Consider the following 12,654-nt stretch of genomic DNA (forward strand, 5'->3'; position numbering starts at 1 on the left):
TTGTGAACAGCGCCTTTTTTTTCCTTGATGCTTTGTCCTTTTAGTACTTAAATTACTATATAAACTACTAGTTAAATGGTATTATTTGCACAGTTCTTTAGAAATACAGTTCATCTTTTCACTTTTTTTTCCTGTCATTATCTTCAGAGAAGATGTTTTCATTCTCTCCACAAATACTGCTTTCGCTGTGGAACCTATGCAAATTAAATTGTGGAGTATTTGTTCGTTTTGCATCCTGTAGACGGTAACTTCCATTGATGTACATTTTCATTGGTGTGATCCACCAGGCAAAGTATAAATTGCTGTAAAACTGGAAAAGTGTTTGAGTAAAGCAGATGTTCTCTTAGCATGAAGCAGATGTAAAACTTGCAACTGTCTGTCTAATAAAGTATAGCATTTGGTTCTATACAGCTGGTGCCAAGATTACTAATTAATCATGTTTGAATGCATTTTTACTAATTAGATCCCCCTCTGTTTTTATTGTGCTGGGTATATTGAAGAGAGGGGTGGGGCACAGAAGCTTTCTACTTTTAGAACTTTAAACAGTGTTTTTCCCCCTCATTTTTATAAGGTGCTTTGTTTTATTCTTAAAACTATAGGAAGTGAAACCCATAGATGGAGATGAATAATTGAGTTCTGCAGCAGGAGTTCCAGGTTTGATGTCAGGCTGTTCCACTGAAGGCAGTAGTAGTACTTTGAACATTTTAAGGCAGAAGTGAAGGGGGAAAGGAGGATTAAACTGAAAGGTATTTTTCCCTCTCGTTTTCATGGACAAAAGCTAATATTTGCTCAGCTAAGGTCAATTCATAGCCTCTATGATTATATGACCAAGTAGGAATTTGAACATTCCAGAAACAGGTGATGCCAGTTTGGATCTTTTCTATAAGAAGTAATAGAGCAGTTTTTCTCCAAGATTAAAGATGACTGGAGGTAACATAATGACAAAGAAAAGCTGCCTTTACTCTTGTAAAAGACAGCACACATCAGTAGCAACTACGGAAACTAGAAAAGCTGTCCTATCCTGTATTGTCCTTTTTAAAAGCAAGTGTGCTAATTAAATTTCAGAACCTCAGGGGCCTTTTAAAATGCTCAATTCCCCAAGATAAATTTGTTTCTGTGAAAGGAAATTCAATATATAAAAAAGTTTGCTGCCTCACCCCTCCCCACCCATGTTTCTAATAGGAGTGAATTAATAATTTGTTTTTTGGAGCCAGTAATTGGATGTTTGCACTTTTAAATAATTAAGAGAATATTTCTTCAATGCTTTCTTTGTGATTTATAATATCTTTAAAGGACAGGAGAAATATTTAAAGGGTAGGGGAAATACATGAAATAATTTCCAGGACTGAAGATGAATAGCATGAGTAGTTCTTTTAATGAAATGTTTATCACTATTTGAAAACCATGAGAGGAAGGGGAAAACAAAGATGTGCTAAAAGGAGTTCATTGGTTCAGAAGTGGGATGCTCAGCGTTTATCGTCCTCCCTCAGTTCAGTTGTGTTTACGGAGTGTGGATCTGCTGTGATAGGAAAAGACATAGAAGACATTACATTTAGACCGTGTACTAGAGATTCTAGGACCTGGTTTTTGGAAGAATTGGGTAAAAGAATCTATCATGACAAAGATTATAGCTTTTTATTCACTAATACTTTTACATGTGTATCAAATATACCGTCTAAGTATGAACAGAATTCTTCCAGAAAATCCTCTTCATCTTCATTACCCATTGCCTCCTTATTTGGTGTTAATAAAGGCATCTTGCAACCAAACTGACTCATAGCCATTACTTTAAGTGTTTAGTCCCTATCCGAAAGCAGTTGAAATATTTCATGTATCCATTTACCCACATGAACATCTTTCCAACAGGGTTACACTGGTCAAAGTAAAATTCATGTGGAAGGTCTAAATACTTTATATTCTTAGAATAAAAAGAAAATTATTGACCTATAATGTTGCTACCCTTTATACAGGTATCGAATGAAATTATAGTACTTTTCATTTGGGAGGTTTTTTGTTTATAATATGCCTGTTTGGTGTGTCACTAATATTACTTGAGAATAGTGATGTGTTTTCTTTTTAATTTCTTAAAATTTAGTTTTCTGTGAAATAAAAGCAAAGCACTTACTTTAAAACAACTTAAATGGAATTAGTTACTAATTATCTCCACTTTTTAAAAAATTGTTTATTATGGAAAATGTAAACATTCACAAAAGTAGAGAGAATAGTATAACATGCTCTCAGGTATCCACCCAACTTCAGCAGTTATCCTGCTGTGGTTCTTGTTTGTCAAGATTTCTTGAGAGCCAAGTTGGTAGCACGTACCTACAACCTCAGTGCTCAAGAGGATGAAGCAGGGGGATCACCTCGACAAGGATCACTGCATAGTGAGTTCAAGGACAGGCTGAACTATATAATGAGGTCTGTCTTACAAACCAAAAATAAAATGGATAAAAACCAAAAGAAAAAAAAGATTTCTTGAGACTATATTCTTGAAACTGTAAACTGTATTGTCAGCTTTTTCTCTTTTAAACTGTAGTTCTATATCCTGTTTCTACAGTAACAATACATATTGAAATAAAACTAGGTCATGTAAACCCAGTTGATCTAACTCTGTTTCAGGAAGTGGAGCGAGAAATCTCATTCAGAACAGAATGTGGATTGTATTACTCCTACTACAAGCAGATGCTGCAGGCTCCAACCCTCATGCAAGGTAATTACAACTAATAGTTTCATTTGGGCTCTCCTTCATTCTTTGGAACCTTTTAGTCAGAACATACTTTGCACTAAAATATTTTCAGTGCTTTGTAGAACTTGTGTAGTTTTTGTCTGAATTTGTGTAGCTTTTCCTTGTTAACATCTAATCATCCCATAAAAATGTTTCACTCTGAAAGAAGTTATATAATACCTTGTATAACTCTCCTGTCCTTGCTTTCCATCTCTATCCCATCCCCTAAAGCAATCTCTGTGATTTCTTAGTTTTGTTGCTATTTTTCTCATGATCATTTTGAAAGAGATTTTTGCAGGTAAAAGGAGAATTGTCTAAAAATACTGGGTGTTTAATGAAAATATAATAGGCCCTCTTGTCCTCACTGTGCCCATTTATTCCTTTTTCTAGCAATTGCCCATTTTCCTATATTTTCACTTAGGAAGTGGTTTAGAGCCTCCTTACCTTTCCTGCTTCTAATGGAAGCCTCTCAAGGTTTCTTCTACTTAATATGTCCTCCACATGCTCAGCCTGTGCACACATGGCAGACAGTTGTCCTTTTCTAGGCTTTCCTTGGATTCAGCTATATCTTTGGTGAGAATTCTTCATAGGTGATATTTTGTGCTTCTACATTTATCACAATAGGAGACATGAAATTTTGACTTTGTTTTTGTGCCATTAAAAAGTAATCACTTGGTTCTTGTGTCGATAGCCAGATTCATCCATCATAAGGCCACTCTGCCTTTCACTGACTGGTATCAACAACCATTGATGATTACAGTGGACCCTTGAGTTATGACCAGCCTGACATACAGACAACTTGGGTTATGTCCAGAATTTTAGTTTTAACTTATGAAGAAAGTAAAATTGACCCAATGCTGCTGGACACTCTTGTGCTTCCAGATGGTTTCAGATACAGATTTAACCCTTAGAAAGTTCTGGAAGGAACATTACAACATCCTTTCCTGTGTGGGGTTTTAATTGAGAAATCCTTGGCCAATGTCTGAGGACACTGAGATCTGCCTGTATACAGGGAAGAGACTTTAAAGGCTGTGTAGAGGAGCCTGAGCCTTCAATTGACCAACTTGAGTTACAATCAGCCCTTGTGAACAAATTGAGTTTATAAGTCAAGGGTACATTGTATTGCCTGTATTCCTTATTTTTCAGTAAGGCTGCAAAATAGTGACATTCTTTCTAAACCTTTCATTCCTCCTCTGTTTATTAAGTGGAACTTTGTTCTATAGAAAACCTTTTTCTCATCAATTGATTGGTTAACCTGAGGTACAGTTTACACAAAACAGGTAGGCCAAGTAATGATTTTTCCCCTATATGGGCCAGTCCTACTCATATGGATTTCAAATTTGCAAAATCATGCACTGACTAAAATTTATCTGTGACACCCAAATCAATAATCGTAGTGCTTCCACAGCATTCATGGACATATCCAGAGCTGTTAAAAAAAGTAACCAACTCTTTGCCTCTATTCTCAGCAGAGACTAAAGCAGAGGGAATACTCTATCTCAGTTTAGCTCTCATATTACAGTAACTGAGATACTTTTCTTGTTACTGAGACAAAATACCTTACACCTACAAGTTGAAGGAGGAAAATTTTATTTTAGCTCACAATTTGTAGAGGTCAGTCCATAGTCAGCTGGCTCCAAAACAGCATGGCATGGCAGAGGGGCATCATAGAGGAGAAAGAGTCCATGGCAGAGCAGGCAGAAAGCAGCAAGCAGTAAGCAGTGAAGCAGCAGCAGCAAGCCTCCCTTTCCCTGTTATCTATTTAGGCAACAAGTCTTTTGGGTGGTACCACCTACATACACCCAGGGAGGGCCTTCCCATTATCCTCACCCAGAACTACACTAAACCAATCAGTGGACTACTTTAGTTATCACACTCTTAATCCATATTCACACATTCTTAATTCCCATTCACACACCCTAGATCTAACTACCTTCAAAAAGCCCTACCTATGAGCACATGAGGCTTTGAGGGAACATCTAGATAAAATCCATAACAGTATCCTTTTCATAGTCTATTTAGTGCCATGAATTTTTACATTTTTATGGTGTTTGCTGGTTTTATAGTTTAAAATGGCCTCCACAAATGGTGTGAAAGTGCTGTGTAGTGTACCTGAGTGCAAGAAGGCATTCATATGCCTTACAGAGAAAACACATGTTAGGCTTTGTTTAGGTATGAGTAATATTGCAGCTGACTACAAGTTAAACAATGTAAAGAAAATGTTTTAAACAAAAACACACATAGAGTGAAGTTATTTATTGGATAAAAGTACATAATTATAAAGTTGCAAGGACCTAAGCTATTATTTTCTATTAATTCAGAATTCAGTATTTCACTTTTTACTGCAACTTTATAGAACATAATTACTATGAATAATGAGAATTGGCTCTGTTTGACAGTTCACAGAATTATGAGTTGCTTCTCTAGCATCCTCAAAGCAGTATTACTCATTTGATTGAGGGAGATACCCCTAGAGGGCCAAAAATATCTGGAGGCATTTTGGTTGTTACAACTAAAGGGGGTGTGGTACTGGCATCCAATAAGTAAGAGGCTAGAGGTGCAGCTGAGCATTCTAGTGTGTACAGCTGCCCCACAACAAAGAACTGTCTGATCCCAAATGTCAGTAATACTGAGGTTGAAAAACTGCTCTATAGGTGCCTATTTTCTTAAGTATTGTGACAAACTCAGGGGTTGACATGGTTCAGTTCGTCCATATCATTCATTAAGAATATTCTTTTAGAAAATTTTAAACATATAAAAAGGTAGAGGGAATCCTCTAATAGATTTCCATGTAACCACCATCCCAATAAAACACTGATTAATCGCAACCAATCTTATTTTGTCTGTGTCCCTGCCCCAAGCCTGGATTATTTTGTAGTAAATCGAAGGCCTCATGTTTCTTCATCTGTAAATATGTCAATATGGTTCAACTGTGTTCTCATACCCACTTGTCTTATAGATTTTTAAATTTTTAAAAAAATTTTTAAAATAAATTTTATTTTATCCTACTCCCCCCTCAAGCCTCCTTCCCTCCCTATGTACAAAAGCTTTGTTTCCATTTTTTTCCTTCTATTTTCACTTTTTTTCTTGTCACTTCCTCCCTGCCTCCCTTATTCCTCTTCCCATTTGAACACTTTCTTCCCATTTCCCAACATTCATTATACATCTCAGTCCTTATTTCCACATTCAGTTTCTCACGCCAGAGAAACAATGTGGATTTAAACATTTGTGTCAAATTTATTTCTCTTAAGAGTATGGACTCAAGGGCCATCCAGTTAGCTATAAATAGCTGAAGCTCATCCTTCTTTATGGCAGAGTAGTATTCCATTGTATAAAAAAATCCACCTCTTCATCCACTCATCAGTTGATGGGCATTTGGGCTGTTTCCCAGATTTAGCTATTACAAACTGTGCTGCTATGAACATGGGTGCACATATATTGCTGTGGTATGGTGTTTTTAATTCTTTCAGGAAGATACCAAGAAGAGGTATAGCTAGGTCAAAAGGAACCACTAGTTTTAGTTCTTTGAGAGATCTCCACACTGATTTCCACAGTGGTTGCACCAGTCTAAACTCCCACTAGCAGTGGAGAAGGGTTTCTTTTTGCCCACAGTCCCTCCACCATTTGTTATTGGTTGATTTCTTGATAACAGCCATTCTTTGTGGGGTGAGGTGGAATCTCAGCGTTGTTTTAATTTGCATCTCTTGAATGACCAGTGATGTTGAACATTTTTTCATATATTTATTTGCCGTTTCTAATTCTTCATCTGAGAAGTGTCTTTTTACTTCAGATGCCCATTTTTGCATTGGGTCTTTAAATTTAGAGGGTTTGGTTTTTTTCTTTTTTTCAGTTCTTCTAGATAATAATCCTTTATCTGAATAGCTGGTAAAAAATTTTTCCCACTCTGTGGGTTGTCTCTTCACTCTGTTGGTGGTGTCTCTTGCTGTGCAAAAGCTTTTTACTAAGATGAGGTCCCAGTTGTTCTTTCTAGTATTTCTCATGCGATCTTGGTTTTGTTCTTGAAGTCTTTGCCTATTCCTATGTCCTCAAGCATTCTACCTATTCTCTCTTCCAGCAGATTTAGTGGTTTTGTTTTAATGCTTAAATCTTTGATCCATTTCATTTTTAGGTTAGTGCATGGTGAAAGTTAGGGGTCTAATTTCAATCTTTGGCAAGTGAAAAGCCAGTTTTTCCAGCACCATTTATTAAAGAGGCTATCTTTCTTCCAGAAAAGGTGTCTGGCTCCTTTGTCAAAGATAAGGTGGTTGAGTATATCTGGAGTTGTTTCTGCATCCTCTAGTCTGTTCCATTGATCCTCAGGTCTGTTCTTTTGCCAGTACCATGCTGTTTTTTATCACCATAGCTTTGTAGTATAATTTAAAGTCAGGGATTGTGATACCCCCTGCTTTGCCTTTGTGGCCCAGAATTGTCTTTGGTTTTCTAGGTCTCTTCTGGTTTCAAATGAATTTTGGGATTGTTTTTTCTAATTCTGTGAGATGTGCTGTTGGGATTTTGATTGGGCTTTCATTGAATCAGTATAACAATTTTGGAAGTATGGCCATTTTCACTATATTGGTTCTTCCTATCCAAGAACAAGGGATATCCTTCCATTTTCTTTTTTCTTTTTTTTTTTTACGAGTAGGAAAAATTTATTGAGAGAAAGAAAGCTTCTGGTCTAAGAAAGAGGGGGACTGGAAAGTGGGTTGCCTCTATCCTTCCATTTTCTGATATCCTCTTCAATCTTCTTTTTCAGAGTACTGTAGGTTTTTTTGGTAGGTGTGGTACCACTGAGCTAAATCCCTAGCCCTATAATTTTCAATGTAGAGGTCTTTTACTTCCTTCGTTAGATTGATTCCTAGGTATTTCATTTTATGGCTGTTATTGTGAAAGGGATTGTTTCTCTAATTTCTCTCTCCATGAGTCTGTTATTTGAATATAAGAAGCCTATTGACTTTTGAGTGTTGACTTTGTATCCAGCTATGCCACTGAATTTGGTTATCAAATCTAAAAGTCTTTTGGTGGAGTTTTTGGGTTCTTCTATTTTCAGTATCATGTCATCTGCAAATAATGATAATGTAACTTCTTCCTTTCCTATCCTTATTCTTTTTGTTTCTTTCTCTTGTCTAATTGTACTGGCTAGTGTTTCCAGAACTATATTGAACAAGAGTGGTGACAGTGGACATCCTTGTCTTGTTCCTGATTTAGCGTGAAAGCTTTCAGTTTTTGTCCATTTAATATGATGTTGGCTAGGGCCGGGGATTTAGCTCATTGGTTTCACCCCCTGCTGTGCAAGCGCAGGGACCTGAGTTTGATCCCTGGTACCAAAAAAAACAAAAACAAATATGATGTTGGCTGTTGGTTTGTTTAGATGGATTTTATCATCTTGAGATAAAGACCATCTATACCAATTTTCTGTAGGGTTTTTATCATGAATGGGTGTTGGACCATGTTAAATACTTTTTGTGCATCTATTGAGAGGATCATATAGTTTTTGTCCTTGGCTGTTAATATAGTGTATTACATTTATTGATTTGCATATGTTGCACCATCCCTGAGTCCCTGGGATGAATCGAACTTGGTCATGGTTTATAACTTCCTTGATGATTTGCTGCATTCTCTTTGCCAGTATCTTATTGAAGATTTTTGCATCTGTGTTCATTAGGGAGATTGGCCTGTAATTCTCCTTTTTGGTTGGATCCTTCTCTAGTTTTGGAATCACGGTAATGTTTTCTTCTAGGAATGAATTTGGGAGTATTGCTTCCCTTTCAATTTCATTAAAGAGTTTGAGTAGTAGCAGTATTAGGTCTTCTCTAAATTTCTTGTAGAATTTAGCAGTGAATCCATCAGGGCTAGGGCTTTTCTTTGTGGTAGTTTTTTAATTACATATTTAATTTCATTGGCTGATATTGGTTTATTTAGAATTTTATATCTTCTTGATTCAGCTTTAGTAATTCATATGTATCTAGGAATCTGTCCATTTCTTCTATATTTTCCATCTTATTAGAATACAGGTTCTTGAAGTAGGTATTGATTTTCTGCATCTCCACAGGATCTGCTTTGATTTCACCCTTTTCATTCCTAATTACATGGATTTGAGTCTTTACTTTTTTTGATAAGGCTGGCTAAGGGTTTGCCAATTTATTTAATCTTTCAAAGAACCAACTGTTCAATTGATTGATTCTTTGTATTGTTTTCTTAGTCTCCATTGCATTAATTTCGGCTCTGATTTTTATCATTTCCTCCCTCCTATAAGCTTTGGGCTTGACTTGGTCTTCTTTTTCTAAAAGCTTGAGGTTCAACATTAGGTTGTTTATTTGAGCCTACTCTGTTTTCCTGATATGGGAATTCACCACTATAAATTTCCCTCATAAGACTGCTTTCATTGTGTCCCATAAGTTCCAGTATGTTGTATTGACATTATTATCATTTAATTGTGAAAATCGTCTGATTTCTTTTTTTTTTTTTTGGTACCGGGGATCGAACTTGGGACCTTGCGCTTGCGAGGCAGGCGCCGGAACCACTGAGCTAAATCCCCGGCCCATCTGATTTCTTCTTTAATTTCATCTGTGACCCATTGGTTGTTCAGGAGGGTGTTATTTAATTTCCATGTGTTTATGAGGTTCTTGTGGTTTCTTTTAATGTTGATTTCCAATTTCATTGTACTATGGTCTGATAATATGCATGGGATTATTTCATTTCCTTTGCATTTAATTAAGCATGTTCTGTGAGCTAGTATATGGTCTATTTTTGAAAAAGTCCCATGTGCAACTGAGAAGAATGTGTATTTTGATGTTGTAGAGTGGAACACTGGGTAGACATCCACTAAGACCATTTGTTCAAAAGTTTGGTTCAATTGTAAGATTTCATTGTTGATTTTTTTGTCTAGTTGATCTGTCTATTTGTGATAGTGGGGTATTGAGGTCCCCCATTACAACTGTATTAGTGCTTATATGATTTTTCATGTCCATTAATATTTGTTTTGTATAGTTGGGTGCGCTGCCATTGGTGTATATATTTAGGATTGTTGTCTTTCTCTGGGATTGTTCCCTTTACGAAGAAGTAGCGACCTTCTTTGTCTCTCTTAATCAGTCTTGGCTTGAAGTCTACTGTATCTGCAAATAGAATAGCTACCCTTGCTTTTTTCTGGTTTCCTGTTCCATGGAATATTTTTTCCCATCTCTTGACTTTCAGTCTGTGAATTTGTTTTTCAACTAAATGTGTTTCTTGTATGCAGCATATTGTTGGATCTTGCTTCTTTATCCATTCTGCCAGTCTGTTTCTTTTGGTGAATTGTGATCATCAACATTGATGATTATAACTGATATGTATTGTCTTATCTCTATCGTTATTTTCCTGCTGTTGGCTTTCTTCTTTCCTTTTCTGTTTAATTCCTTGCCTTGCCTGGTGGATTCATTCTATTGGGCTCATGGAGTTGTAATCCTTATTGTCTCTTTCTAGAATATCCTTCAGAACACTTTGAATTCTGGTTTGGTGGTCATGAATTTCTTCAGGTGTTCTTTGTCATGGAAGTATCTTATTTCTCCATCAATTTTTTTGGTACCAGGGATCCAACTTGGGACCTTGAGCCTGCAAGGCAGGTGGCAGAACCACTAAGCTAAATCCCCAGCTCTCTCCATCAATTTTGAAGGTTAGTTTTGCAGGGTACATCAGTCAGGATTGGAGGTTGTTTTCCTTTAGGGCTTGAGATACCTCACTCCAATCTCTCCCTGACTTAAGAGTTTGTATTGAGAAGTCTGCTGTGATTCGAATGGGCTTTCCTTTATAGGTGATTTGTTCTGTCCTTGTGTTGAGTTTCTGGAATCTTAACTATTATATGCCTTGTGGAAGATTTTTTTCGATCATGGCTAATTGGAGTCCTATATGCCTCATTATCTGTATGTCAAATTCTTTTTCCCTGTTTGGGACGTTTTTCTGCCACTACTTCTGAGAACAGGTTCTTTGTCATTTGCGCTCTCTCCTGCTTTTTCATTGACTCCAACCAATCTTATGTTATTCTTCTTTGCATCATCTAGCAGCTGCTGGATTGATTTCTCATGGTCCTGTACTATTTTTGACATATCTCTTTTTTCCTGATCACTAACCACAATCCTGTCTTCTGTATCTGATACTCTGTCCTCGCATTGGCTCATTCTGCTGTGTATACCTTCAGTGGAGTTTTTAATCTCCTGGATATCTGTTTGAACCTGTTTCATGGATTCCATTTCTTTCCTATGCTGGGCATTCATGGCTTCCATCACATTCCCGAGCTCCTCTATTTTTTTTATCTGTATCTTTAATTCTAGTCACCATCTCTGTAGTTACCTAGGAAATTATTTCTGCTTTGATTTTTTTCTAGAGCCTTGTTCACCTTCTTTGTTACTTCTTCTGTTACTGCTTCAGAGAATCCAGGTGGGTGGCTTTCGGATTGTTCCACTTCATTGCCCCTGGAATTTGCCTTTGGTGAGCTGGAAGTTTGAGGGGGTTGCATCTTGTTTAAGTGTCTTCTTATTTTCTACTTTTTTAAGGCTGATTTCTGAGTTGATGCTTGTAAATTGTTTATGGCAAATAGCTTTATTAACGGTATTCAAAACCCTTAGGAAATGGCTACTTCTCAGAAGCATCTTCCAGGTGTAGCTGGATTTTTGGTTTTGAGTCTGTTGCAGGATCCTACCTCTTCAATTTATTGGGGATGAGAAGTTTCTGCCTACTTGGCCCAGCTGCCAGTTATTTGGCACTGGCCTATAGGTTGTTTTTTTTTAAGACCCTTAGGCTGTCTCAGTCTTGATATACCAGGAAGAACAACTGATTAGCACAATTATGTCACCTTGGCTAAAGTAGTACAATCAACAATACCAATAGCATTAAATACAGCCTAGCAAATGACAAACTGTAGCCCTTAATATGGCTTATTTTACCTTTAGGGGAGAAGATTTAAAATGGGTTGGGGGTAGAAAACAGAAATAGAAGAAGAGGAAGAGGTCAGATGCAAGGCTGGAGGACAGACTTTAGGAAACTGGTAAAGAAGACAGGTGAGAAAGAGAAAAGGAAAAAAAAGATTAAAAACCCAAAAATGTCCAATTCAAGGTGTGTCTCTGCTGTCACTGTTAGTCAGTGTGGGCAAACAAAGTCCAGAGCCAAATTGTCTCATCCCAGCAAGCTAGCTGCAGCTTCACGGTGGGGAAGTGGATAATCCCAGCCAGCCTGCCCCTTTAGTTCCTCTGAAGTTCAGGCCCGTATCTGGTATGAGGCTGGAACTGGATTCTTTCAACCTACAGTAGTCTGTGTGTCTCCTGCCAGCTTAAACTCTGCTCCCTGACCTCCTGTTGACTTGAACTTGGCACCTGCACCAAGGCACTGGAAGTCACTGGATGGAGTCTGCCCACAAATGTTCTGAGTTCCAAGCTCAGTTGGCCCCTCTCCAAGATGGCTACCAGCCGGTCACCCTGTCCTGGGTGAGGTCTAAATCCAGATATCTCACCAGCTGCTGCGGTCTGGTTTGTCCACTGCTCTGTTCCACTGGTGTGTTTCTCTGTGGAGGCCTCTGGAGTCATGGTGCATCTGCAATTTTGGCCTGCCATTCCCTCTCTGAGAGCCCGGGCTCTGGGAGAGATCGCTGCTTGGTACCTCCCTCATCTTCATTAAAGTCTCTCTCTTCACTCTCACTGTAAACTTCAATTCTTGCCTCAGCTCCTTCCTAGGTCCCAGGGACCCACTTCCCTCCTCCTTCTTCTCCGTGCGCTGCTATATTCCAGTGTAACCACACCAAATCTCAGAGAAGCTCTTCTCTGCCACTCAGCACTCTGCCATCTTCCCGGAAGTCCTCTTACAAATTTTTAATGCAGCTTTTTTTTTATTTGTTTTTGTTTTTTGCAGTACTAGGAATTGAACCCAGAACCTTTGCACTAAGCTACATCCCTAATCCTTTATTT

At 37.7% G+C, this 12,654-nt stretch overlaps 1 protein-coding gene across 4 annotated transcripts in view; it reads left to right on the forward strand.

Annotated features, from left to right (window-relative positions):
* The window catches only part of Dpy19l3 (dpy-19 like C-mannosyltransferase 3), a 73,938-nt gene that overhangs the window by 22,377 nt on the left and 38,907 nt on the right, over positions 1 to 12,654 (forward strand). For all 4 annotated transcript variants that reach the window (XM_087191012.1, XM_004858791.3, XM_021239559.2 and 1 more), the window contains one exon: positions 2,620 to 2,710. In XM_087191012.1, coding sequence (XP_087047138.1) covers positions 2,683 to 2,710 — 28 coding nt within the window. In that variant the 5' untranslated portion in view covers positions 2,620 to 2,682. The remainder of the gene's footprint in view (positions 1 to 2,619; positions 2,711 to 12,654) is intronic.

The sequence above is a fragment of the Heterocephalus glaber genome, unplaced genomic scaffold (genome assembly GCF_053883595.1).
Source record: "Heterocephalus glaber isolate CG9 unplaced genomic scaffold, H.glaber_assembly_v1.0 deba00001561, whole genome shotgun sequence".
Taxonomy (NCBI): Eukaryota; Metazoa; Chordata; class Mammalia; order Rodentia; family Bathyergidae; genus Heterocephalus; species Heterocephalus glaber.